This window comes from Dipodomys merriami, unplaced genomic scaffold (assembly GCF_024711535.1).
Source record: "Dipodomys merriami isolate MVZ:Mamm:240054 unplaced genomic scaffold, mDipMer1.0.p SCAF_72, whole genome shotgun sequence".
Lineage (NCBI taxonomy): Eukaryota > Metazoa > Chordata > Mammalia > Rodentia > Heteromyidae > Dipodomys > Dipodomys merriami.
Genome location: NW_027206313.1, coordinates 5,362,284 through 5,389,334, shown reverse-complemented (window position 1 = coordinate 5,389,334; position 27,051 = coordinate 5,362,284). Strand labels below are relative to the sequence as shown.

General features: G+C 45.5%; 1 protein-coding gene across 1 annotated transcript in view; it reads left to right on the top strand.

The window, feature by feature from the left end:
* The window catches only part of LOC138818206 (zinc finger protein 608-like), a 105,238-nt gene that overhangs the window by 43,147 nt on the left and 35,040 nt on the right, over positions 1-27,051 (top strand). Inside the window, exon 2 of the mRNA XM_070009191.1 lies at positions 1,780-2,035. Within this exon, the coding sequence (XP_069865292.1) occupies positions 1,780-2,035 (256 nt within the window). The remainder of the gene's footprint in view (positions 1-1,779; positions 2,036-27,051) is intronic.

The window sequence follows — 27,051 nt, the reverse complement described above, 5'->3', positions numbered from 1 at the left end:
TGGGACTGCTTAATGCTTTTCTTTTCTTGGATTCTGTGATGAAGAATGCCAAACAATAAAAAGCATGGAGCAAAAGAAGTTTTATAGCAGCTTTGAGAGCCGGAAATTTGCTTTCTGTAGCATGCATCTGGGTAAAGGGCTGCTGTGAATCTTGGATCACTCAGGCAAATGAAATACAGTTTATCATTTTAGTGGAATGCAAACTGTAGTAGACAGAGTCCTTATGGTCACCTAAACAAGGAACCACCCAGGCAACTGCTTCAACAGTTAACTTAGGAGCTTACATTCTCAGCTGACACTCTGGAAGTACACTCTTTGTCTGTTTATCGGTTAGTCTAATTTTTAATTTTTAACTTTTTTTTGTGTATTGGTACTGGGGAGTTAAACGTAAGGCCTAGACACCGTACTTTAACTTTTTTGCTCAAAGCTGGTACTCTACCATTTGATTCAGAGCTCCACTACTGCTTTTTGTTTTTTTTTTGGGGGGGAGGATTAATTAGAGATGAGATTCTCTCCAGCTTGTCTGCCTTGTGAGTCTCATGACCAGCTAGGATTATAGGTGTTAAGTCGCTACCACCGGCTTTACTACTCTTTTAACGTAACCAAAATGATATAATATTACAACGGAATCCAAATGCCTACAAAGGGTATCTCATAATATATGAACATCAGATAAGATAGCATTTTCCCAGAATGACCTCTGCTCCATTATTTTCAACATTCACAGTTTGTTAGCCCAGCTGATAAAATATGCAAGTATCATCATCCATTAGTCCCAGACCCTAGCCATGTGTGGCGAGAGCATGCAGGAAATGGACAGAGAGGCTTTGTGAGGCTTTTCCACATACACAAAAAACAACTATGAAGCTGTTCTGTAGTAGTCCTACCAGGTGCCAAATGGACTGAGGTTATCTGGTGACCCACCTGTTGTCTAAGTGTGTAGATTTTGGTTGCATTTTTATGGCTAGACGTTTAAATTTGTGAGGAACTCCTTTGCTTACCTCCTGGTGATCAAGGTCCAAGGGAGGTATCTGTCCACCCAATTTGTCTTACACTTGCCTATCATTTCAATTTCTTGCATTCTGAGAGAAGGTTCCCGGGCCTTGGTCAAACCGACCCATGACCCTGAAATGTTTAATCATCAGACATGTACATTGGTGAAAACTCCTGGTCTGTTGATGTTGGCATGCACATTTCTTTTTTCCTCTGTATGACTTCTGCTAAACTTTGCAATAGAACACTTAATTAAGAGTTGCTGCTGAGTATATGCTAATAATATCCACCTTGTGTTTCAGTATATGCAATCAAGTTTATATATGTTGTATATTCCGTAGAGTAAGTTAATATATTTTCATAGTGATTTAATTCATTATGGTTTATAAAGTACTTGGAAAACAAATTTAATCCATTTCCTTTGCTTTAAATGCCCAATAATGCAGACGTTATTGTTTATTTATTGGCGTTTCTTCTTTGAAAAACGTTATAATTTGAAAATAAGATTTCAGTATGAGTGGGAGATAGTCTTAATTTTGCTCAGTAATTTTCATCCACCTATTCAAGAAGCTTGCACTCTTAAGCTTACCTTGTTTGACGTGAAAAATGAAAATTGCCTATTTCTGTTCCACTTTGTATTTTTGGCACTGAGAGAGCCATCGGTGCCTATGGTAATTGTAAATGGAGTTTGGAATGATGCTCTCTGTTCTAGAGGATGTAAAGAGATTGCATAGCAGAGCCCCGGCCACCTGCAGCCCCACTGCAATAAGCCTGTCTGTCTTTCAGGTTGACTCCCTGTTTACAGTGCCAGCACCGCCGCCGCCCATCGCCAGCAGTCTCACGCCTCAGCTTCTGCCCTCCTACTTTCCCCCATCCTCATCCAGTATCGCAGCACCGGTGGAGCAGCTCTTGGTCCGGACTCGGTCCGTGGGTGTCAATACGTGCGAAGTGGGAGTAGTGACGGAGCCGGAGTGCCTTGGGCCCTGTGAACCTGGGACCAGCGTGAACTTGGAGGGGATTGTGTGGCACGAGACAGAAGAAGGTAAATACGGCCGATTTTGTTTTTATCTCCCTGCGCCCTCCTCTCCCTCCTCGCCGTCCCTCTGGGAGGGGGAAGGGCTCCGCTGCTATATGCTGCTATATTCGGAGAGGACAGGAAAATGGTGGTTTGGGCTCGCTGGGTTCTGGTTGAGGTAAGCGCCACGCTGCTCTTGGTGTGTGGCTGCTTTGACCTTCACGAGCTGGAACCACGTGCTTCTGGAAGGATTCTGAGAAACGCAGGGGCAGGAGGCGCGTTCTGCACTGCCGGGGTGAATTGTGAGAACGGGGGTCTCTTGGTGTGTGTGCCGGCCGCTCTGTCTTAGTGTGGCTGATTGAGATTGCAGAGGTGTATGGTTAAGCCTCCGAACCCCGCAAGCATTCTTGCTCATAGGAAGGACCCTTGTCATGAGGTGGCTGTCGCAGCCAGGGCCCAGGGCTTGAACCCTAGTGGAGCCAGTCATCTCTTCTATTGCCAGAGACAGAAGCTTTTCTGCTCCTTAACTCAGGCAGCCATTTGGCAAGTGCCACCTGTGAGTCACACGGAAACAAGGTGTAAGGGAAACGGATCCATGTATCATTGCTATCGGAAGTATGAATGGGAGCATGCGCCTGGCCAATAGTGGATTCAAATCAGGGTCAGCCACATCTCGCTGCACACGGTCACCAGATACCATGTTTCAGATGGCCTCTCATTAACAGGCTAACAGATACTGAGAACTAAGGGCCAGGAATCTAGACTTGCTCTGCTCTGCACAGATGAGTAGGACAAAGGAGTTTCAGGGAGAGGTGTGTTCTGCCCTCCACCTTCCTGAGGTACAAAGAGGAAACTTTCTTCTCTGCCTTTGAACTCCATTGGTCAAAGATAAAGAAGAGAGCTGGTACTGGATGCCTCCAGCCTGTAATTCAAGCTGCTCAGGAGGCTGAGATCTGAGGATCATGATTCAGAGCCAGCCTAGGCAGAAAAGTCCCTGAGACTCTTATTTCCAATTAACCACCAAAAAGACAGAAGAGGAGGTGTGGCTTGAGCAGAAAAAGCCAACCAAGAATTTGAGGCCCTGAATTCAAGCCTCCAGTACTAGAAGGGCTGTGCGGGCAGGTACGTGCACACGCGCACACCCATATACACACAAGGAAGAGTGGAGCCTCAACTATCAATTAGGTTCCTCTAAATCAAGAAAAATGAATGGAGGGCCAAGAGGGAGGAAGGAAGAAAGAGGAGGAGGAGGAGGAGGAAGGAGAAGAGGAAGAAGAAGAGGGAGGAAGAGGAGGAGGAAGAAGGAGGGGGAGGAGGCAAACTATATACAAAAGAGTGTGAGGGGGTGGGATAGGGGAAAATCTGGGGTAGGCGCAATTGCTGAACAATAAATAGTCCCAACTGGTTGAAGGAAGACAGAGATTCTTAGGGACGTCTTGGATCGCAGCGTATTACATTATAGTGTATGCTTGTGTGATAGGTCACAAACCGACAAAACATTTTGCAGAGAGAGCCTCTAAGGAAGAGAAAGAATTATATAAGTGAAAGTGACTGAAAATACTGGCTATGGTGTACTCTCTTGTACCTCCATGTGACAAGAAACAAACCTTTATTTAGTAAGTCACATTTAATTCTTTCACGTATACATCTTTTTTTTTTTTTTTTTTTTTTCCTGAACAGCACAAAAGACTTGGGAAGAATAGAGTCTAACTTTCATAAACTTGACAGTCAGATTTTTTTTTCCACTCAGAACATTTACTCATGGGGACAAACTAGCATCTGTCAGTTTACTGCTTGTCAAGATTTTACTTAATGTAAATGTGGGATAAGATAGTGGGTGATATATGTTATAAAACGAGCCACATGTTTTTGTGTCAGCTTGGGTTATTTTTCCCACTTGCTGATTTAGTTTTGGCTTTTAACCTTAGCCTCTAGTAAAAGATGGGATTATTTAGGATACAGAAATCTGAGCCATGCACTGGTGGCTCACGCCTGTAATCCTACCTACTCAGGAGGCTGAGATCTGAGGATCATGGTTTGAAGCCAGCCTGGACAGAAAAGTCTGTAAAACTCCTATCTCCAGTAACCACCCAGAAAAAGCTGGAAGTGGCGCTCTGTCTCAAGTGGTAGAGCACTAGCTTTGAGCACAAAGGGACTCAGGGACAGTATCCAGGCCTTAGGACCAGCAAAAAAGAAAAGAAAAAAGCAAAGAGGAAGAAAAAAGAAAATATTAGTTTCAAAAATACATGTTTGTGATATAATGAATGAAATGTGTAAAAGGAGAATAATGATACTTGGTTTGTAAGCTTCAAGAGCTTTGGTGCATATGTGTAGAGTCTCTGAGAAGTTGGTGCACCCCGAAGCACCTGCGCTTCTGTGCTGTTGCCCGTTCATCTCTAGGTTTGTGTTCCATTCAAATACTGATCCCCGCCTTCGGAAGGCAGGTTTTAGGTACTTAGTCCAGGACCTTGGGCAGTTCCAGGGTTTCTTCCCCAGCTCACATTTTGTAGGATTTGGAATGTGGGGGATATTTTCCTGTAGAAATAAGGAGTTAGACTGCTAATACAAGTTATTTTTTTTTGCTGAATAAACCACTGTTGAATTTAAGAACCTGTCTTGGTAAGGCCCTAGATCACAAAATATATTTACTGTGCAACCATTTTCAATAGCATTTCACTTGCATTTTTTTCATGGTACAATGTGTTGAAAGCCTTTGCACGAATTTAAAAAGTTAAACTCACTTGATCATTAATGTTTTTCACTTTCAGGAAAGAGACAGACACATAGACACAGACACAGACACAGACACAGACACACACACACACACACACACACACACACACACAGTAGTTTGTCTTTTGAAAACGGTTTTACTAAACAAAGAACTGCCAATGGAATGCATATAAAACTGTAGGTGTCTTTGACTCAGGTCCCATTGGTTGAGTTGAGTAAAATCCCTGATGCGCTGATTTTGACAGTATTATATAACTGGTTGTGTTTTTCACCAACCTCCTGTGTGATTTGCTTTCACACGTGTGTGAAGATTGTGCGTGCCTGGGTTTTGAGATGCTAGAATGTTAAGAATTTTTATTTGTGCTCTTTGGGGGATGTTGATGGGGCTCAGCCAGATTGGAATGTGAAATCCCGATTTAATACTTCATTGTTCCTGGTGCTTGAAATTCATTACTCAATGAAAGCTCGCCCAGTCAGTCCTTGTCCCAATGCTGTTGCTAGTACGTGAATTTTCCTAGTTGTCTAAGAAGCAAGCTGTGCTCAGGAAGAGTTCTATGAGTGAGGTTCCCTCTGGAAAAAATTAGTGGGTTTCAGATCCTGTGTAATAAGAGAGAAAAACTATAATACGCTTGAATGTTTGCTCATTTGACTCTGATCTTTCTCCTTTAAGGTGAATGCATAGAAGTGATGATGTATAGTTCAAAATTGCTCTCAGATGTTGGAAAGTATTTCCTTAGCATTTTGTTCCTAACATTTGGGACACACATGCCTATGTATAGTTATTTGTTTGAAAATTTGCTCTATTTTTAGGAGGGGGAACTAATGAAAAAACCATAATGTATCTAGCAGTATGTGTAAATACGCGTGCTGACTTGGCTTCTTAGCTCTTTTGAATGTCCTTTCCTTTTGTATCTTATTGAATCCTATTTTTTTTATTGTGCTGTTTTTCCTCTTTTTTGATCACACTGGAGAACAGACTTGGTTCAAAGACACTCGGTCACCTCTCATTCTGCCTTCATTCACCACTGCTCTAAAACCTGCACTGTCCTTCTCTAATGGTTGAGCAAAGACATTAAAGCAGCAAGAAAAACAATGGTGGCATTTGCTAACTATGGTCTTTTAAGCATGCATGGTGTGTTTCTGTGCTGTGCCTTTGAATAATCTGAAGAACTTTCAAAACATGCAGATGCTAAGCACCCTCTGGGCGCTGAGCTGTGCTGGGTTGGCAGCTGGGTCTCTCTGGTGAGCAGACATTGGTGTTTTATCAGATTTCCAGACGTGATTGGAATGGGCAGGCAAGGCTGATGATGAGAGGGAGAGAGTGTTGCCTACGACCTTCTCAAGTTCCTTCACCTTCTCTCTTTAAGGGAGCTGTATGTATTGTATTGCTTCGTGTTCCCTAGCAGAGCACGGAGACATCTACTCTTTTACTTCACAGAGACAAAGAAGCTGAAGTGTGGCAGGTGAGCATAGTTGTTTATCCACTAAGGAGAGAGAGGGTCTAACCTTGGACCTCAAGGTGAACTCCAGGGGATTTGAGGACCTTCATGAACAACTGATTTATGCTAACTTGGTGGGGCTGGACCTTACTGTTGATAACTCAAATGAGCCTGGCACAATCATTTCATCCTATGGTCTCTGCTGATTCTGTGTGTGTGTGTGTGTGTGTGTGTGTGTGCGTGTGTGTGTGTGTGTGTGTGTGTGTGTGTGTGTGTGTGTGTGTGTGTGTGTCTTTCTGTCTGTCTTTCTGTCTCTGTGCCTGTGTCCATGTTTAAATTAAGGACTTGTGCTCTCATGGTTGGTGCTCTACCACTTGAGCCAGCCTTTTGCTGGTAAATTGGAGATGGAGTCTTGTGGACTTACTTCCCAAGGCTGGCTTGAACTCAACATAATCCTTCAGGTCTCAGCCTTCTGAGTACGTAGGAATACAGGCGTGAGCCACTGGTTTCTGTAGAATTAATGTTTTAAAGGTAATTAGCTAGAGAAATAAGTGCATTCTCTTCAAATAACTCCAGATGCTCTTAGGCTCTTCCGCTTCTCGTGTATCTCCAGACTCATAAAGGTGATAAAGGGCGGCGTTCTGCGGCACATCCTTGCCAGTCATCTCATTTCAAGTAGAACATTGCTCTTGAAATTCTGATAAATTTGAGAAGAGATTAAATGTTAATCCAGGATTAGTTTGTATCTTCAGTAACTGAATTTGAAAGTCCTAAGAAAGATATTTAACCGAGTGAGGCATTGTTGAGGTGTATCTCTGTGTTTTTGTGCATTCAACGGGCTTCTTAGGAGGGAAGCCAATCTTCTGACGCGCATGCTTCCTCACCCCTCCGCCTGGGGTGGGTTTCTCTGAGCAGTCTCCAGTGGCATTCGGATGGCTAATTGGCACTACTCCCAGCTGTTCTGATTGGGGTAACCCGACCCACCCAGCGCGTGTGTCTGGCAAATAAACAGTGCCACCGTAGACTGTGAACGCGAACTTGCCCCTTCCTGGCCATTTTGCCGTGGGGGCATCTTGTGAGAGTGTCGATGGATTTTCAGGTCACGTTTCCTCGTGTTTCAGCCCCGGACTGGCCTGGGATGGTGATACCAGGCTCCTGTGTGGCTGAGATCACAGACCCACCTCGCCTCACCCTGTGTATTTGTTGAGATGACATTTCACTGCCCTTTGGCCTTGAACCGTGAACCTCCCATCTGTAACTCCCAAGTAACTAGGATTACAGCATGAGCCAATGGTGGACTTGGTTTTCTATCCTTGAGATGGGGGTTGGGTGGTTTATAGTATGTTGTCCAGGATGACTTTGAACTTTGGAGCTTAAGGAATTCTCCTGGTTCAATCTCATAAGTACTTGGCATTCTGGACACATACCATTTTGTTAAAAAAAAAAAAAAAAAAAGAGGCAATGAACAACAAAACTCAGCAGAAAATTTTCTTTTTCTTTCTTTTTCTTTTCTTTTTTGTCAGTCTTGGGGCTTGAGCTTTGGCCCTAGGCACCGTCCCTGAGCTGTTGGGCCCCAAAGCTCTCCTTCCAAGAGCCACAGCTTCATTTCCAGCTTTGTTTGTGGTTTGGTGGAAATAAAAGTCTCATGGACTTGCATGCCTAGGCTGGCTTCAAACCATGATCCTTAGAACTCAGTCTCCTGAGTAGCTAGGATGTCAGACATGAGTCACTGGCTCCTGGCAAAAGACTTTTCTTTTTAAGATGGAGAAAACGGATGTTACCAGCTTCGCAGAAAGACCTCTCAGGAGATGAGGTCCTCACCTGGGCAGGAAAGTCCATGAGACTCTTATCTCCAATAAACCACCAGAAAACCAGAAGTGGTGCTGTGGCTCAAGAGGTAGAGCACTCGCCTTGAGCTGAAGAGCTGAGGGACAGCGCCCAGGCCCAGAGTTCAAGCCTCATGACCAACACCCCCACCCCCCAAAAAAATCACCAAAACAAACAAAAAAATCTCCTTTCTTCTCTCTTCCTCCCCTCCCTTCCTGTCTGCCTGCCTGCCTTTCCTTCCTTCCTTCCTTCCTTCCTTCCTTCCTTCCTTCCTTCCTTCCTTCCCTCCCTCCCTCTCTCCCTTCCTTTCTTTTCTTTTTGTGGCTTTGCTTTACTCTACTCTGCTTGCTTATTTGGCTGTCACTCTACCATTTGAGACATACCTTCAGTCCTTCTTTTTGCTGATTATTGTAGAGACAGATTCTCAAGCAGTTTTATGCCTGGGTTTTCTTCAAACCATGACCCTCCAGATTTGGGCCTCCATAGTAGCTAGGGTTTGTAGACATGAACCACTGATCAATCTCCAGCTAAAAAATAAGATTTTTCTAAGACACATTTTTCTTTGGTATGAAATATTCCATGCAATGAATATATAGCACCAAGGCTTAATTAAATTTAAATTCTTTTACTATTGGGGATTTACACTGATTTTAACTCCTTAAGATAAATAGAACTAGGAAAAAGGGATTATGTAGATTATCTTTGCATATGAAGGGTTTATGTTGTTTGTGTTGTGTGTGTGTGTGTGTGTGTGTGTGTGTGTGTGTGTGTGTGTGTGTGTGTGTGTGTGTGTGTGTTTGGAATTATGTTGCTCATATCAGTTTTCCAGAAATTGAGTTTCTGAGTCCGTGGGAATGCTTTCCTAGGGACTGAGCAGTTTACCCTTCCTGGATGGGAATGCTTACACCAGTCACCACACCCAGTTCTCAGCTGGGAGCGCTCGCTTGCGCTTGAGCTTGCTTGCCATGTCTGCCACCAGCTCGAACCCTTCCTAGAAAGGAAAGGAGACTGTCCCTTTGGAGTAATTGTCACAGTGATTGAGCAAGATAAATCACCTGTGCAAGCAGCCCTGCTGGGGCCGCGCCTCAACCCAGGACTTGGCTCTGAGTGGCAGAAAGGTTTTAGATACCACTTCTGCCTCTGTCTTGAGTGTAGTCCTGTGTCACCTGCCCCCATCCCCATCCCCCCCCCCCCAGACACAAGTAAGCCAAGAACAAGACGTAAATATGAGGAAGCAAAACTCCCGGTGGAGAAGATTAGTATGTCAACCGTCTATTAGGAATCGGGGAAATAGGAGCCTCTTGTGTTTGTGTCACTGCACGTGTGTTGCATGCCTGTGCACACACGCGCGTATGAGCACACACCTGCCTGCTGGTAGTGGGGCTTGAACCCAGGGCCTAGGTGTTGTCCCTTGGCTTTTTGGCTCAAGGCTTGCATTCTACCACTGCCCAACCACTCCACTTCTGGCTATTTGGTGGTTAATTGGACGTAAGAGTTTCACAGACTCCACTGGCTGGACTGGTTTTGAACTGTGGTCTTCAGATCTCAGCCTCCTAAATAGCTAGAATTTGCAGGGTAAGCCACCGGCGTCCAGTAAAGTATTTCCTGACATACGAGAGCAGTGTGCAGAGTTCCTGGTGGCACACCAGCCCTGCCCTGCCCTGCCCTGCCCTGCACAGTGTCGCTCCCGTCGCGTCTCCTCTCACCGGCTCTCTTCCCCTGGCAGAACTAGGCAGGCCGTTTTTCACAGTACTACTCCCCAAGCATCCCCGCACGCCCCGCTCCACACGGCCTTTCTGGTCTCAAATCAGTTTGGCTTGTATTTCTCTAGAAAATGGAAAATAAGCTATACTATGATAGAATGCAGATCATAGGTTTCCAAAAGCTTGTTCTCAGCACAGAAAGTTGGCTCCTGGGCGTGATTCCGGGGTAGCTGGCAGGGTCTGACATCACCCAGTTAGGAGACCCAAATGGGGCAGAGAGAAAGTGCTGTGAGTTTAGGAGAAACCTTGATGGATCATTTCATCATTTCTCATAGCGGAATAGTAAATCTACCCAGGATAGCCTGATAGACTTCTTTCGTATTTCGGCTTCCAATTGAACGTGCAGCCACAGTTCTTGCCTAGTGATTCAGACTTCTCAGCTGACATGTGGCACTGGTGTGTCTGAACTAGTAAAACACTTTTGTCTGGGGACATGGCAAGCCTAGTACTCTTCTGGAAAGAAACAACGACAACAAAATCGGGGTGCAGTCTAGACCAAATGGGTAGAGAAAGAGTGCATTTCTAGTTTCTATCTACAGTGACTAGCCTTCCTTAGTTGAGTCTGTGTACGTGTGGATGAATATAAGTAGCTATTTTTAAAATATGCTACAAAGCAAACATTTGCCTGCCAGTTTGAGGTTTTGACTGAAATGTGGGAATTCAATTCAGCTTATAGAGTGAAATGTTTTTCTTTGAATTTAATATTCACCAAATATTTTTACAAAAAATAACCCGAACAGAGTTTTCAGCTATGTCTTTCCTAGCAGGAAGAAAATAACCAATCAGTCCCCCCACCCCCCCACCCCCATCTCCCGGCCCCAGGGGCAGCTTGGATGTGGCCAGCTGGAGTCCCTGGGGACTCCCATGTACAGCTGCAGGGCTGTAGGTTGTCATGCAGATGTCTTCTTGAAAACCATGCTGACAGACAACATCTGAAGTAACTCAAGTCAAAAGAGCCACTGAGATGGTTGCTGTGTCTTCCTTTGCTTGAACAGCTTGTTTAGAAATCCAGCAAAGGCCACCACCCTGAGTACTAGTCACTTTGCAGGTGAGGAATAACCAACCCATGCATGTGTGCGCTGCTTCTAACTGACATCTGTTAAACTGCTGCTGCTGCTGCTGTTGTTATCATGATGATGATGATGATGATGATGATGATGATGATGATGATGATGATGATGATGATGATGATGATGGTAGTAGGACTTGAATTCAGGGCCTGGGCCCTGAATCCTTAGCTTTTTGCTCAAGGCTAGCACTCTACCACTTGAACCACAGCTCCACTTCTAGGTTTTTACTGGCTTTTTCTGCCCGGGCTGCCTTTGAACATCTATCCTCAGAGCTCATCCTCTTGAATAGCTAGGATTATAGACACAAGCCACAGGCACCCATCATAAAACTGTTTCTTACCTAAACAAAGAGGGTGGATGGCAAAACCAGGCAGAGCCATAAGAGGGGTTGAAGGCTTTGGCTTGCTGCTCTCTGATCCCACAACCAAGACAGCTGCAGAAAGGCCCGGGCTGAGAGACACTGTGGAGAAAACACATGCATCTGGGTACTGAAACACAAAGGAGGTCGGAGGCTGTAGGGTGGGGACTGTGAGCCTCTTGGAAAACACTAGAGCCATGTTGAATTGTCTCTTGAGAAGAGAAAAACCACCAGGGATTTTTTTTTTTTTAAAGTTCTGAGATGACAGTGGACAGATGCCCTACTGGGATGCAAGGCAGAAAGAGCTGGTTTTCAAAGAAGCAGAATGTGTGAGCAGCTCTTCAAATTACCTGGGGCTCCACATGAACTTTCAGTGAATCAGGTGGCCTGTGTTCCCCAAATCCCAGTGAATTACTACAGAAGACCAGAAATGTATACCTTTCAAGAGTTCACTTTATACCTGGCTCTTGAATAGAATGTCTTTTTGTGTATGAGCCTTACCTCCACTTCCAGCTTTTTGCTGGTCAATTGGAGATAAGAGTCTCATGGACTTCCTTGCCCAGGCTTTGAACCGGGATCCTAGGTAGGATTACAGTAATGGCTTTTTAAAAGGAACATGGTTAGCTGAGCTCGCAATTTCTTGTGAGTAGCATATTTCTAAGTATAGGATTTCAACAGAACACATCATATGTTGAATGTAACTGTGAAGTATTTGAGACTGTGATTTAACATCACCATCTTTATTTTCTCATACTGAGCAAAATAAGGTATGGGTAATTTAGGAATTGCGGGGGAGTCAAGATGGAAAACTGAAAAGCACAAACTTCTTAAGCTTTAGTGGTGCCATTAGGAGGGGTCCAGGGACCTTGTCCACAGGCTGAGGTGTCCCTTTAAGGGATTCACCCTGGCACACAGTTATGACTCATAAAGCGTTGGTTAGTTGGGAGCCAGACATGGTAGGGAATGCCTCTAATCCCAGCACTCAAGAGGTGAAGGCAGGAGAATTGAAAAATGAAAAACTCTGAGGTCAGGTTACACACATAGCAAGACCCTGTGTCAAAAAAGAAACATAAATAAATTGGGGTCAGGTAGAATTAGTCCTGATAGCTAAGCCAGTTCGTGGGAGTTTAGATTTTGGTTTGTTGAGCTGGTTTTTTTTTTTTTTTTTTTTTTTTTTTCCCCCTGTGGGTTTTATTTTATTTTGTGTCTGCACTAGGGCTTGATCTCAGGACCTGTCCCTGGGCCCTGAGCTTTCTTGCACAAGGCTGGCAGTCTACCAGTTGAGCCACAGTTCCACTTCTGTGTGTGTGTGTGTGTGTGTGTGTGTGTGTGTGTGTGTGGTTAATTGGAAATAGAATCTGACAGACATTCTTGCTCAGGCTGGTTTTGAACGGGATTACTGGGATCTCAGCCTCAGGAGTAGTAGGATTACAGGCATGAGGCACTAGTGCCCTTTTTCCCTCCTCTAGATTTGACTTGTATCCTGACCCTGCTGATGGGTAGCGTCAGGCTTGACACTGAACTTCACTTAAGGAAGGTGGGATGTGGCAGATAAGTTCCCAAGGGGCATGCTTGGGCTAACTTGGGCTTCGCTCGTAGGTCTACCTTTGTATTCCTTTGCTCTGCGAATTCTGGCAATCTGAAGTGTTAGCATGTGCACTTGGTGCCACCCTGGCGTTTGTTTCCTTCTGCTCATTAATGAAAAGTGACAAAGGACAGCAGGTGTGCCAAGCCAGTTGGGAAGCATATTAAGATTGATTGCAATCCAAAATGGAAATATTAACATCGTGGGAAGGTAGCTGAAGCCATCTATTGCACGCGAATGTTTTGTTTTTCTGGAGGTGACTGGGTCCACAGTACCCAGTTTAAAAAAGAGCATTACAAGTGGTGTGTCTCTCTAAGCCCTCCAGAGAACTAAGCAAAAGGAGCACTCTATATTTCATACTGAATGCTCTGCTTGTGACCCCCCCCCCTTTGGAAAGTGTGCAATTCCATAAACTGGCAAAAAAAATGCTGTCATATTTTGCTTAAAACTACTTGTGTTTTTTCAGCACTGTTCTGATCTCTTTGTTTTAGCAGTGGTTTAGAAATAAAATGTATTGTTGCAGAATCATCAAGCGTTCTTGTGCACTTCAGTCACAACTACCCCTATCTAAACTGTTGAGAAGTGAACTGTAGCAAAACAATCAGAAAAACCAAATTAGAACAGTGGCACACTTGCCATACCTCAGAGGTAACTTTTTTGGTGTGGGTATTTCAGCACTGGGGCTCGAACTCAGGACCCTAGATGCTATCCTACAGTGTTTTCAGTCAAAGCTGGGGCTCTACCACTCGATCCACAGCTCCACTTCTAGCTTTTTGCTGGTTAACTGGAGATAAGACTCCCACAGACTTTCCTGCTCAGGCTGGTTTTGAATCGTGATCCTCAGCTCTTGGTCTCATGAATACTTAGGATTACAGGTTGTGAGCCATTAGTGTCTGGCTGAGGTAACTTTTATAAGAAACGGAGACTGGCTACAGGGAAAGGAAAACCCTGCAACCACTGAAGTTCTGTTGGGATTCTCATTTCCCACTGTCCCCACTTACTGTACCAGTGGATGGGTGTTGACCTGGTGAAATTCTTTTCCTCTGCTTTGGTAAACACGATCCCATTCCCTGTGTAAAGGAATGCATTGGACATAACTTGAATAATATGGTGTAGATCAAAAACGCCTTGGGATTTGTGTGGAGGCTTGATCTGATACAAGGGGAAAGAACTCTGGAACACAGGACTGGATGAGACAACCAGGCTCCTGCTGGTCACGGTAGCACATGCCCGAAATCCCAGCATGCGTGGAGGGCCATGCGTTCAAGGTCAGCCTTAGTATCTTGCTGTGTACCAGAACCCTGTCTCAAAAAAAGGGGGGGAAGAAACAGAGGGGGGAGAGGGAGAAAGAAGAAGAGAGAACAACTGTGTATTCTGACTTCTCCCCATCTGGCTCGTGGCCAGACTTCCCTCTTCCTCATGAAAGCTGGCAGAGGGCGGAGGGCGGAGGGCGGAGGGCGGAGGGCGGAGGGCGGAGGGCGGAGGGCGGAGGGCAAGGCGCGTTTGGGTAGCAGAGGCGTGTACCATTCTTCCGCTGTTGTGAATAGCAGACTCATTTCTGACGTAAAAGATTCCGAAGACAGTTCTTGGGAGATAGTCACCCATGCTGCGGTGGCTCTTCCGTACCTGGGGAGGGCCAGGCCGTGCAGTGGGCATGCGCGGCTCGCGGCTCCCCAGAATGCACCGGCGTGCGGCGCGCTGCTGGTCTGGATGCGCTCACTTCCGGCTAGGAAGCACGTGCCTCGGCAAGGCCCTCGGGAGGAGGGAGGTTCTAGGCTGTAGGTGGTCACGGCCTCGGGTCCAGGTCTAGGAAGAGACATTCCCCCCCCCCCCACCCCGCCCCAGTGTACTGCGCATGCCCCACCCCGCCCCCGTGTACCGCGCATGCCCAGCGCCCTGTTCCTGGACACACCTGCTCTGATGCAGAGATGCGATCGCATGCGCAGAGTCACCGCAGAAATGCAGCTCTGCGTCCGCTTTAGCTTGGGTTCGAGTGACACATGCGACTCGTTTGAAAGGCCTTTGAATTCTGAAAGACCTTCACAAAAAGCTAGTTTGCTATGCCTCCTTTCCCGCTTGGCGTCCTTTGGACCCCCCCAGAGACAGCTAACTACCTTGAACTTGCATTTTTCGCTCTCTTTCAACACATGTTCATAAGACTAGTTCTGGATGTGCTTTTCTCTAGTTTGGTTATTTGGGAAGATGATTTAGTCCTCATATCTTCCCCAAGACAACGATTTTCCCACCATCTCTCCTCCCAGGGTAGTGTGGATTATGAAATGTCTATTGCAGTGTGACAAATGATTCCAGAGCACAGAACCTCAAAGCCAGCAGCCCGGGCTCTCTGGGTTGGGACTCTGAGGCACTTGGCCATGCTTCTAGGTCAAGTTGTCTTGGGAGTTTTCACTGAATAGAGCTGAGGACAATTGGAGCCGACTTCCTCGCTCACTTACACGCTTGCTGGCAGTCTTTAGTCCCCCTGGGCTTTGGGGCTGAGGGCCTTAACTCATTGCTAGACCACATGGGCCACTCCATAAGAGAGGAGCTGCCCTTAGCATGGTAGCTTGTTTCTCCATGAGACGAGAGGAGAGAGACCAAAATAGCATCGGTCTTTTCTGTTGTTCTGTTGTTTTTAATAATTTAATGTTAGTAATGACCAACCCATGACAGCTGGGTACTGGTGGCTCACACCTGTCATCCTAGCTACTCGGGATGCTGAGATCTGGAGGATCATAGTTCATGGCCAGTCTAGGAAGAAACGTTTTCTAGACGACATTTCAGCAAAAAGCAGAAATGCAGAGGTGTGGCTCAAGTGGTAGAGTGTCAGCCCTCTGAGCACGTGGAAGGCTCTGAATTCAAACCCAGGTTTGAATTCACAGAAAGGCCTTCTCCCTGGAGTTAATACTGGATGTTTTTTTCCTAACTATTTTCTCACTAGTTTATCATCAGCTGTCTTGTTCTCTGTGTGGAAATTCATCAGGTTCCCTATGCATTCACTTTTTTTTTTTTTTTTTTTGCATCCAGTCGTGGGGCCTGAACTCTGGGCCTGAGCGCTGTCCCTCAGTTCTTCAGCTCAAGGCTAGCGCTCTACCTCTTGAGCCACAGCGCCACTTCTGGCTTTTTTCTTTTTGCTTATGTGGTGCTGAGGAATCGAACCCAGGGCCTCATGCATGTAAGGCAAGCGCTCTACCACTGAGCCACCTTCCCAGCCCCTGCATTCACTTTTGAGACTCGTTTCTTCCAGTCTTCTGACCTGCTCCTGTCTCCACTGGCTACACAGGCTTGATTCTCACTGCAAGATCTCTCCTTGAGGGCTGCAGTGAAGGTGGCTTCCCTCTCTGCCTCTTTCGCTTCATTGCTGTGGATTCTGTCTTTTGATAGCTTCCTCGTGGGAAGAAACAATTGTGAAATCCCGAACACCTAAAAACATTTTTCTTCTCTGTTCCTGCTTGGTTAATAATGTGGTGAGAAGAAGAACCAGCAGGCAGACATCTTTCCCCAGGCCTCTGGACCTGGTGCTGGCTCCCCAGGGTGGTCTTGGAGAACTCCAGGGTCATTCCCATCTGAGATAGTTTGACCCCGGTTGCCTGTGCATAGGTCTTCAGCTTTGTCTCAGCCTTGACGTGACTCTGTGACCATCTTTGTCATGCATCTTGTAAGAAATCTCTTGTGTTGAGCTTCATCTTCTCATTGGACAGGGAAGCTGTAGAGTGACAGAGATGTGATAGACAGTTTCTGTGGACAGAATATAACCTCCACTCATGTTCTATCCTTTAGAACTCCTTTATTTAGAACTTTCTGTGTCAGTCTTCTGATCCTTCCTCTCCTTCTTCAGAGTTCTGACTTAAAGGTATTTCCTGGTTTCCAGGGTTCTCTCCCCCACACTTATCACTGGTTGTTTTTTTTTTTTTTTCACAGACAAATCTAGTCTAATATTTTCCATTTCTGAAAGCTATTTTTTAAAGCATCAGACTTGTTCCTTTTAAGAAGATGCTTCTTCTTGTTTGGTGAATCCAGTTTCATTTTTCTGAAACCTTTCTAATGACCTTTTTCTCTTCTTTTTTCCCTCTCAGAACAATTTTTCATTCCTCTTATTTGACCTTCCTATTTCATGCTGGTGACCTTCCCGATCCTTAGCTGGCTTTCTAATACCGCTGTGTGAAGAAGCTGATTTGAGATTTCGCATGCTTGGTTGGAACTTGTTGGTATAAACATGGTTTGCATGGATCATTTCCCTACAGAGTCCTTGAGCTGTGCCTTTTGGAACTTGAACTCAGAGCCTTGCATTTACTAGCAGGCACTGTACCAGTTATACCACACCTCTAGCTCTTTTTTCCCCCTGTAACTATTTTTTCTTATAGAAGTTTCCATTTTTCCCTGGGGATGGCCTCCACTGATTCTCCTACCTTCCTTCCCCTCCCAGCCAGCACACCTAGCTGGGTGACAGGTGCACTTACCTACCTTCCCCTCCCTGCCCGCACACCTAGCGGGCGACTGGTGCATTCCACCACCCCAGCTTTTATTTGTTGAGCTAGGATCTTGCTTTGTGCTCAAGCTGGCCTTGAATTAGACTCCTTCCAAACACTGTCCCTGCAGTAGCTTAGATTACCAGCATGCTCCACCATGTCTAGTTGTGCATTATGTAAGTCTCCTCAGAAACAGTTCCTCTGTTTTGCTGACTCCTGTCATTCTTGGTATGGACTTTAGGAGGAACAAAGGAAAAAGATTTTACTCCTTATTCTATAAACTTTAACTTAATCTTTCTGTGCTTTTTATTTATTTATTTATTTATTTATTTATTTATTTATTTTTGGGTCCGGTCATGGGGCCTGAACTCTGGGCCTGGGCGCTGTCCCTCAGCTCTTCAGCTCGAGGCTAGCGCTCTACCACTTGAGCCACAGCACCACTTCCGGCTTTTTTCTTTTTGCTTATGTGGTGCTGAGGAATCGAACCCAGGGCCTCGGGCATGCAAGGCAAGCGCTCTACCACTGAGCCACCTTCCCAGTCCCTTTCTGTGCTTTTTAAAAATGATCATAATATCCTTGTTTTATAGATTAGAAAATGCTTAGATAGCCCAGTTCCTTTTTGAAATGTCTCGATAGTTGCCATTTATTCCATGGTCTGAGACTGAGGTCATTTTAATCTATGTAATCATAATGATCATTCCACATCTGGAGAGATCATATAATTAAATTTATTGTTATAGCTTTCTTCGTCCTTTTTTTGTTGTTCTTCCAAGTGTGGCTTTAGTTACACTTGGTTTCCAAACAGACGATAAGTTTCAGAATTTAAAATCTGACAACAGCAGTAGACAGATGAAAATGAAACTTTTTTTTTCTTTTGTCCTTGGGTGGGGAGGAGGCCTTGCACCCTGTCTTTCTTTCCCAACGCTGGCTCTCTGTCACGTGAATCACACCTCCATTTCTGACTTTTTGCTGGTTAATTGGAGATGAGAGTCTTGTAGCCTTTTCTGCCCAGGCTCCCTTCAGTGATCCTCTGATCTCAGCCGCTGAGTAGCTAGGATTGCAGGCGTGACCCACGGGAGCTGGCGCACATGCAACTTTCTTTAAAAAAAAAAATTATCTTTGAGTAGTTGTGCGAAGGAGTTTCAATTCACTATCAGTTCTCTGAGTACAATGCATCTTGATATGAGTCTTTCAGTGTAGCCAAGTGGCTTGTTTGTTTGTTTGAATCCTGTTTATCTCAATAAAATGAGCTTGGTAGACTTTAGAAATCAATAGATCCCTCAAACCTGACCCTACCTATCTTGCTGGGTCATTATTCCGGGCTTGAACTCCGTGCCCTTGATTGTGCTAATTGAGTTGTTCACGCAGCTGATTTTTCTTCCTAATGTATATAGTAAAACTCTCACTTCCTTCTTCATTGAGCAAAACCCTTGCGTATCTGCACTCGTAAAAAGCTAAGTCTCAGGCATTTTCCTTCTCTAAGGCAGAGGCCCTGAAGCCTCTGCCGCTGCAATCTGTGGCAAGCTGGGGCCTGGGCTGCGGCGTGCGCTGGGGCCTGGGCAGGATGTGGTGCACAAGAGATCGGAGCTCTGCTCAGGGAACCCCTGCACGTGCAATTCCTTGTGCTTTCCAACTGAGTTCTCAGCCCAGAAAAGTGCTGTGTCCCTGTGTCCTCTTCTACCTGCCTTCCTCCGTTAGCACAAAGGCCATAAAAGATGATGGTGAATGTCACAAGGATATCTTCTAGGGCACGATTTCTGTCTGGCTTCTTCATGAATGTAACCCCCCCCCTCCCCCCCCCCCCGTGTGGAGCATGTGGGCAGACCACCAATCACCACTGTTGTCTGAGTGGATAAAGGAAGAAAAGGAGGTCAAGGAAATCCACAGCCATGTCCCTCCACCTGGAGCTTGGTGATTCAGGGCCCTCTGGGCTTGTTCAAGGACAAGCTGACAGGCGCGGGCCCCAGAGGTGCTTGTGTGGGGCTCACAGCGCTCTGCCAGGGGAGCCAGGGAGGTGACAGGCGTAAGCTGGAGGAAATGATTTCATATCCTTCAAAGTGTTATCTTGGAGGAGCACAGTCTGTAATGCTGGCGGGAAAAGAAGCCAACTTGCAGAGGGCCAGCTTGTTGCAGGCAAAGCTGCTAATTTGTTCTCAGCTTCCAGGAGATTTAGAGCCTTGGCCTCTAAGGCAGTAGCAGTAGCTTAGGGTGGAAGTGTTTTCTTGCTTCTACTGCTAAGCGGGCTACCCAGCAATGGGAGAAGCTGAGATGTTTACCAAACAGGCAGGACTAATTTCCTCCTTTGTAGACAGGGCTGGAGATTTATTGCTTGAGTGCCCTCCCTCCCTCCCTCCCTTTCTTTCTTCCTCTCTCTCTCTCTCCCTCCCTCCCCCCTCTCTCTTCCTCTCTCTCTCCCTCCTTCTCTCCCCCTTCTCCCCCTCCTTTTCAATACTAAGATTATAGATGGGAGCCCTCAGTACCGGGCTATCCTCAGGACTTTTCTGACTTGATTGGTAGTCTTGGTGAAACACCCCCCCCTTTTTGTCTCTGAGGACAACCACAGTCCACGAAAGGACGGAGATCTAGAAGCCAGTCACCTTGCTGCCCGGAAGGGACCCACAGAGACACAAGAGAGAAGAAGCTCCTAGTCTTCTGGCCTTGGGCAGAGCTGATATAACTCAGCCAGAAGCAGCCAGCAAACAGAAAATACACGCATTGCTAAGGAGAACCCTCAGAAAATGCTCGTTGTACTTAGCTCTTTGGCAAGTCCTTAGCTGGACTCAGTAACGGCCTAGCTCTGCACGTGAGAGCTTCGGTGCCGGCGGTCTTGGCATAAAGATGCTGGCTGGCTCAAGCTGTTCTCTCCTGGCCACCACTTAAGCCCTAAGTAGGATGTTTATTCTGTGCTTGCTTATCAATGGCACTTCAAAAGAAAGTGTAAACTGCATGCAATACTACTAGCTACTCAGGAGGCTGAGATCTGAAGACCAAGGTCTTGGAGCCTGGACAGAAAAGGCTTGGGAGACTCTTTTCTCCAATTAACCATCATCACTACCACCACCTCCACCACCACCACCACCAATAGAAATGAAGGTACTGCTCAAGTGGCAGAGCACTAGCCTTAAGCAAAATAGCTAAGGAACAATGCCAAGAACTCTAGCACTAGTCCTGGTACTTAAACTTGTGCACATGTATGTGCACACACACCCTGGTACATGAGCAAGCGAGTGCATGCAGATGCATGCGTGTGCACACATACACACACACACACACACACACACACGGAAACACATAAGTGCTCTGTTGGTCAGAACTTCCATGATTATGTACATTATACAGATTATATGACTCTCCTTGTTAATTAGACTAATTTTAGTCCATTATAATTCACTGAGATCCCCGCCTCCACCCTCCCCAAAAAAACCACGGGGCTTTGGATACTGAGAGCTGACGTTTTAAAATTTCTTGATAATGCCTGGATCAACATTCTAGGAACTGCTTTGTTGCCAGCCTTTTTCTTTTGGCAATGAAAAAAAAAAAGCACATATAATGCCTTCCTTGAAGGTTTAAGGCACACAGTAAGCTAAGACCGCTCTAATTGAACTTTACAAGCTAAAGGAGCTGTTGGAGAGACTTGGAACCGCTTCCAGTCCCCATAATTTAGTAAGGGTTGGCAGCCAAAAGCCATGGCCAGCTTTATTTGATCCATTTATGAATTAAGAGCCTGCCGTAAATTAATTACCACATATTGGGGCTAATAAAATGGAGCAGGAAGGGACCGCCTTCGGGTTCATCTGCAGAGAGGGTCGGGATGGCTCCACTTGGTGGCACGGAGCGTTGTGGCCCCTTCTGGCTCAGGTCTTTCCACAGCTCTTGACAGGGATGGGTTTGCTTGCTGTCCACCCGAGAGGCATTGCTGGCTCCGAAACTGCTGGAAGGCTTGGCTTTATTGATCATAAGAAGCTGTTCTGTCTTATTAAAGTTGCATCATGGAGTCTGGTTTTTAGGAGCCCTATTGAGAATTAGTTGCAGAAGAAGTGATTTGCTTGTATTTTCCGACAGTTAGCAGGCAAGCAGATGGAGTAGCAGACCTGAAATCGTTGGGTTGGCTACCTGCCACTGTTCTATGAATTTTGATTTGCACAGATATGTAATAGTTTTATTTTTCCCTGTCTATACACACACAAATATATATCTATGTATATAAATATAATTTTTATTTATTTATTTTTTGGAAGTAGTTGCTTATGAGCTGGGGAAAATGAATCCTCGTAGAGCCTGGGCTGTGTCATGTGTCAATTAGCTCTGGACACTAGAAAAGATTCTCCCACCAAAGACAGAAGTGGGCACTTCAGTTTCTCAGGGCCTTTCAAGGGAAAACTGTCTTCATTCACAATTTGCTTTGAACTTTCGGGTGTTTTGCCTCTCATGGGATTGGATTCTTTTCCTTTCCTTCAGGTTGCCTTCACTAAAATATTGAATAAATAGGAGAAGGATGTCAAACAAGTTTTAAGAAGAAAATTGTGTACAAATGCCAAGTGAGCAAGGGTGACATTTAAGCGGAAGAAGATCTGAACTGATTTACAAAGTAAAACAGTTAAAAATCATTTTTTTTTTGTTTGCCAGTACCAAGATTTTTGAATTCATGGCCTCAAGCTTTCGAACAATTGGTGCTCTACCATTTGAGTCATGCCGCCAGCCCAGCGTTTTGCTGATTAATTGGGGGAATTCTTGTGGACATTTCTACCAGGGCCAACTTCTGAACCTCTATGCTTGGTTCTCAGCCTTCTGACTGGCTAGGATTCCATGTTTGAACCACCAGTACCCAGCTAAAAACACTAGTTATTTCTAAATTGTGAACATAAGTAAAATGATATTTTTAAATCTATGTATAAAATATAAAAAGAGGAGAACAAAAATACATTTTGTAGCACTTACAGTAAAATGTAGAAACGCTCTCAATGACCTTAGTCCTGCCCTGCCTTGGTGTCTGTCTGACTGCTACTCTGAATTTTGTATTTCTATTCTTGTGTTTTATCACAAATCTCTAAATTCTTCAATAATACAATACTTAGTCTAGCATAAATGGAATCATATCCAGTACTTGGCATTAAACTCAATGGAGTTTATTGTCTTTACCTTATCAGATCTTTCAGTACACTATTAGTTCTTCATTCTGATACCCAGCACCTTGGGGCTGGGGCCAGTTCTTTGCTAATTTGAGCCTTGTCCTTCATCCAGTTTCCAAACCAAGTTTTTTTGTTTTGTTTGTTTGTTTTTGCCAGTGCTGGGGCTTGAACTCAGGGCCTGGGCACTGTCCTTGAGCCGCTTTTGCTCAAGGCTAGCACTGTACCACCTGAGCCACAGTGCTTCTTGTGGCTTTTTCTGTGTATGTGGTGCTGAGGAATCAAACCCAGGGCTTCATGCATGCTAGGCAAGCACTCTACCACTGAGCCACATTCCCAGCCCCTAAACCAAGTTTTAAACAAACCAATCTACTTTAAACAGTACGCTGGCATTTTTTTTTTTTTTTAGTATTTGCTTTGCTAAGAACGTGCGTCACAAAATATTTCAGATATTAAGAGATTTTTAACCGACTGCTTCTTATACACTTCAAAAGAAAGGCCTGCATTTACATAGCAGTACCTTTGTGTTTCCCTCTCAACAGCGGTCCTGATAAAAGTCATTGTGTCTGTGAAATGCATTGCATTAATATTTGTTAACACTACATACAGCGTGAGGAGTGAAGTGGAATTTCGAGATCAAAAAGATGTAAACATAAGGAGAAGAAAACCTCCATCAGGAAAAGCTTGTTTCCATGTGCTGATTTTCCTTCTCAATCTTTGTTTCACAGAATATCGGTCTGTATGTTTGAGTTGGTACCTGACCTTGAACTCAGGATCTCATGCTTGGTTGGATCGTTTGCATATAGCTGGTACTCTGCTACCTGAGCCACGCCCCCAGTGCAGCACTTTTGCTCATTAGATGTAGTCTTGCGGACTTTTCTTCCGGGGCTGATTTGGAACCTCAGTTCTCCCGATCTGTCTCCTGAATATTTAGAATACAGCTCAGGGAACCATTATTGCTTTCAGTGGCCTCAAAGACCAAACGCTGTGGATGACATCCCTTTGGTTTTGTGTCAATGAATATTTACTACTCTTCAAGCCTGTCTCTCAAGACCAGCTGTGGTAAGCAGAGCACTACACCTGCTTCTGCGGCCTCTCCCATGCTGCCCTGGGGCCTTTGCCAGCTGCTTCCTCCCTCCCAGCCCTCAGCCCAGGCGTTTCCTCACACGCATTCCTGCACTCTCGCAGCTCCAGAGCCTTCTTCTGCTTATTTTCTTCCAGGATGTAGTGCCTGGCATCTCAGCTGTGCCTCTGGCGCTGAAGTCTTGTCCCCTGGGGCCTGGCTCCATCGTGACTGAGGAGCTGGGCATGGGACAAAACGTGGTTAGGAAATTCATTTTACTTAAGCAGCAGAAGATACTTCTAAATAAGTGATGGTTGTAGTTCCATTCTGTGAATGTGTGTGTGTGTGTGTGCCTGGTTTGATCTCAGGGCCTCACACTTGTTAGGCAGGTGCTCTACTACTTGAGTCAAACCCCCACCCTTCTGACGTCAATTATTTTTTAGCTAGTACTTGGCACGTTTTGCCAGGGCTGGGTCTAGACTGTAATTCTTATGCCTCTTGTGTAACGGGATCACAAGCATGATCCCGTTACCCTGATTACATATAACTAACTCTTCACCTAAGATTCTCCTCCCTCTGTCTCCCAAATCCCCGGTGTCACAGGCAAAATGATAAACATGTGGTACAGAATTTCCCCAATGTAAAAACCACAGCCTTCAAAGATCGGGGATCAGATCGGAAAGCTCCCAAGAACACATTCTTTTTCTCAGACATTTAACTCCAGGTCAGCATCAAGGATTTTCATCAAGCGTCCACACAGCTGGGGATGGTTTGGAGTCGACTAACATGACCTAGAAACCTGAGAACACTTCCAATTTCTTCCCACTGAAGGTGATGAGTTTCATACGCATTAGCCTTGCCAGCTTGGTGCTTTGTCATTATAATGAGCTCTGTTCCTTTCACCCACATGTGTTATCTACCTGGCCAGATGAATCTTCTTCAAAGGATGATAGAATCTTAGGGACTGTTCTGCCAGAGCTAGCCTCGAACCTGCATCCTCAGTTCTCAGCCTCCTGAGTAGCTAAGTGTACAGGTGTGAGCCACAGGTGCTTGGCTGATTTTGCTTTTTAATCTGATGTATTTGCAATTAAATTTCATGCTCTGCAAAGAAAAGGTGTTTCTGTAAAAAGCTTCTTGTTTACTGGGTACTTACTAGTGGCTCACGCCTGTAATCCTAGCTACTCAGGAGACTAGGATCTGAAAACCATGGTACAAATCCAGCCTGGGCAGGAAAGTCCGTGAGATTCTGATCTCTAGTTAACCACCAAAAACCCGGAGCTGTGGCTCGAATGGTAGATGCTAGCCTTGAGCACAAAAGCTCAGGGACTGCGCCCAGACCCTGAGTTCAAGTCCCTTGACCACCACCACCAAAACAAAAAATCTTATCGTTTAAATACATTTTGGTACTGCATGGACCCATTCTCAATCCATTCTAGGGGCTTACGTTTCAGGGCCAAATACTCTGGTTCATCAGATTTAAGGTGGAGTTTTAAGTAGTGACAAAAGTTATGTCTGTGACTACCCCGTGTTGCTGGGCAGGAGACTCATGAAGGTAGAATAGCTCATAAGCACGCTGACCACCAGAAAGTTAGAAATACAGAGGGTCCCACTCCTCAGACTCCCACTCAAGTTAAGATATTCATTTTAGTGCTACTGGGTTTTGAACCCAGGGCCTCATACTTGTCAGGTGGGTTCCCTGCTGCTGAGCCATGCCTCTGTCCCCTTTTTGAGTTAGCTATTTGGAGATGGGATCTTGAAGTTTGGCCCTGATCGGGCTGGACTGTGATTTTGCTGTTTATGTTTTCTGCGTACCTGGGACTGCAGGCCTCCATCAGCATACCCAGCGATGGCTTGAGATGAGGTCTGGAGAAGGTTTCCCGGGGTGGCTCATACCTCCGCCCTCCCTGTTCCCACTTCCTGGGCAGCGAGGCTGACAGGGGGAGCCGCTGCGTCCTAGATGCCCCTCGTATGGTATGGGGCGGCTTCTGAACCATTGCATTTCCTTGAAATTAGTTCCTGAACTGGGTGTCAGAGAAGCAGATGAATCCTCCCCTGGCTTGGCCTGTAATGCTGACAAAACCGCGGATTCCCGGTCACCCTGCTTGGAATCTACAAAGACAACACAGTGCAGGCCACGCGCCCGCCCGGCCTTCTGTAGTGTAGGTTGGAGGAAGGGGGAGCAGGGAACACTCATTTCCTTAAAATGCTTGGTTTGCCTCTGAGCCTACAAACAGGCTTTGTGGGCGCATTCTGTATTTTGAATAATTAAGACAAGAGTCTTTGATATTAACAGAAAACATATAAAAGCAGCAAAAGGTGTCAATTATGCCCTTTCAGAGAACAATTATAATGGCGTTCTTTCTGTAGTTAAATCGTTGTAAACTACATGCTGCGTGAATCCTTGAAATAAACAGCCAGCTTAGAAATGGCGTTTGATCAGAGGAAGATGGTGTATGTTTCTCCTGCGTTATAAAGGAGAAAGACATCACAGGTAATTAAAAGCCAGAACTGAGGAAAAGACTCATTAAGTGCCAGGGCTCTCCCTCCTCCTCATGTTTCTTTGCTTGTATATGTTTGTTGTTGTTTTTGTTGTTGTTGACTTGAACTTACCTGGTTTGTGTTTGCCCTATGTTGTTTCGTGGAGATACTCATGGCTGGATGAGCGTGGCTTAGGTCTATAATCCTAGGTTCTCAGGAGGCTGAGGTCTAGAGGGTCATGGTTTGAGGCCAGCTGGTGCAGACAAGGCTGAGCAGGAGAGCACCAGCTGTGAGCAATGAGCTGAGTACCCAGGAGGATCTGAGTTCAAACCCTGGCACTTGCAAAACAAAACACCCTGAAAGGTGGCATGTTATTTACAAATGAAAGAGAAAGGAACAAAAAAACACACACAAACAAACCAACCAACCCACTGACTAAGAACCAAGCCCAGTTTGTAGAATTCATTAGGGTCACTTGATGCCAGGCATTGTATGAACTCCTGGAATAGCACATGGAAAATACCAGACCATCCCATGTGGTGAGCATGTCTGAATCCTGCTCGGTTGTGCAGATGCTTTAATGTTGCAAATTATTTAATGATAAGCAAGTTGGCGTGGAATCTGAAGGAACGTGCGAACTCTGTGCAGTGCTGGGAAAAGAGTTGGTGTGTTGGGCATTGGAGCCCTTTACTGCAGGTGGGGGCTCCAGGAAGTTACCACCTTCACCCCCCTCCCTCCACCCTTAACCCCACAGTTTGAAAAGAGCTTTTGGAAACTGGGCGCTGGTGCCTCACACCTGTACTCCTAGCTACTCAGGAGGATCAAGGTTCAAAGCCAGCAAGGGCAGCAAAGTTCCTGAGACTCTCACCCCCAATGAATACCAAGAAGATGGAAGTAGGGATGTGGCTCAAGTGGTAGAGCACTAACTAGCCTTGAGCAGAAACTAAGACAGTGCCCAGGCCCTGAATTTGAGTCCCAGTACTGGCACACACACACACACACACACACACAAAAATAAAATTAAAGAAAAGAAATAGCTTGTTGGTTGCTTCTTATTTTTTTCCTTAGAGAGTCAACTTTGTTTAGTAGTACCTTATTACCACCCTGTATGGGCTATGGGCCTGTGATAAATGAC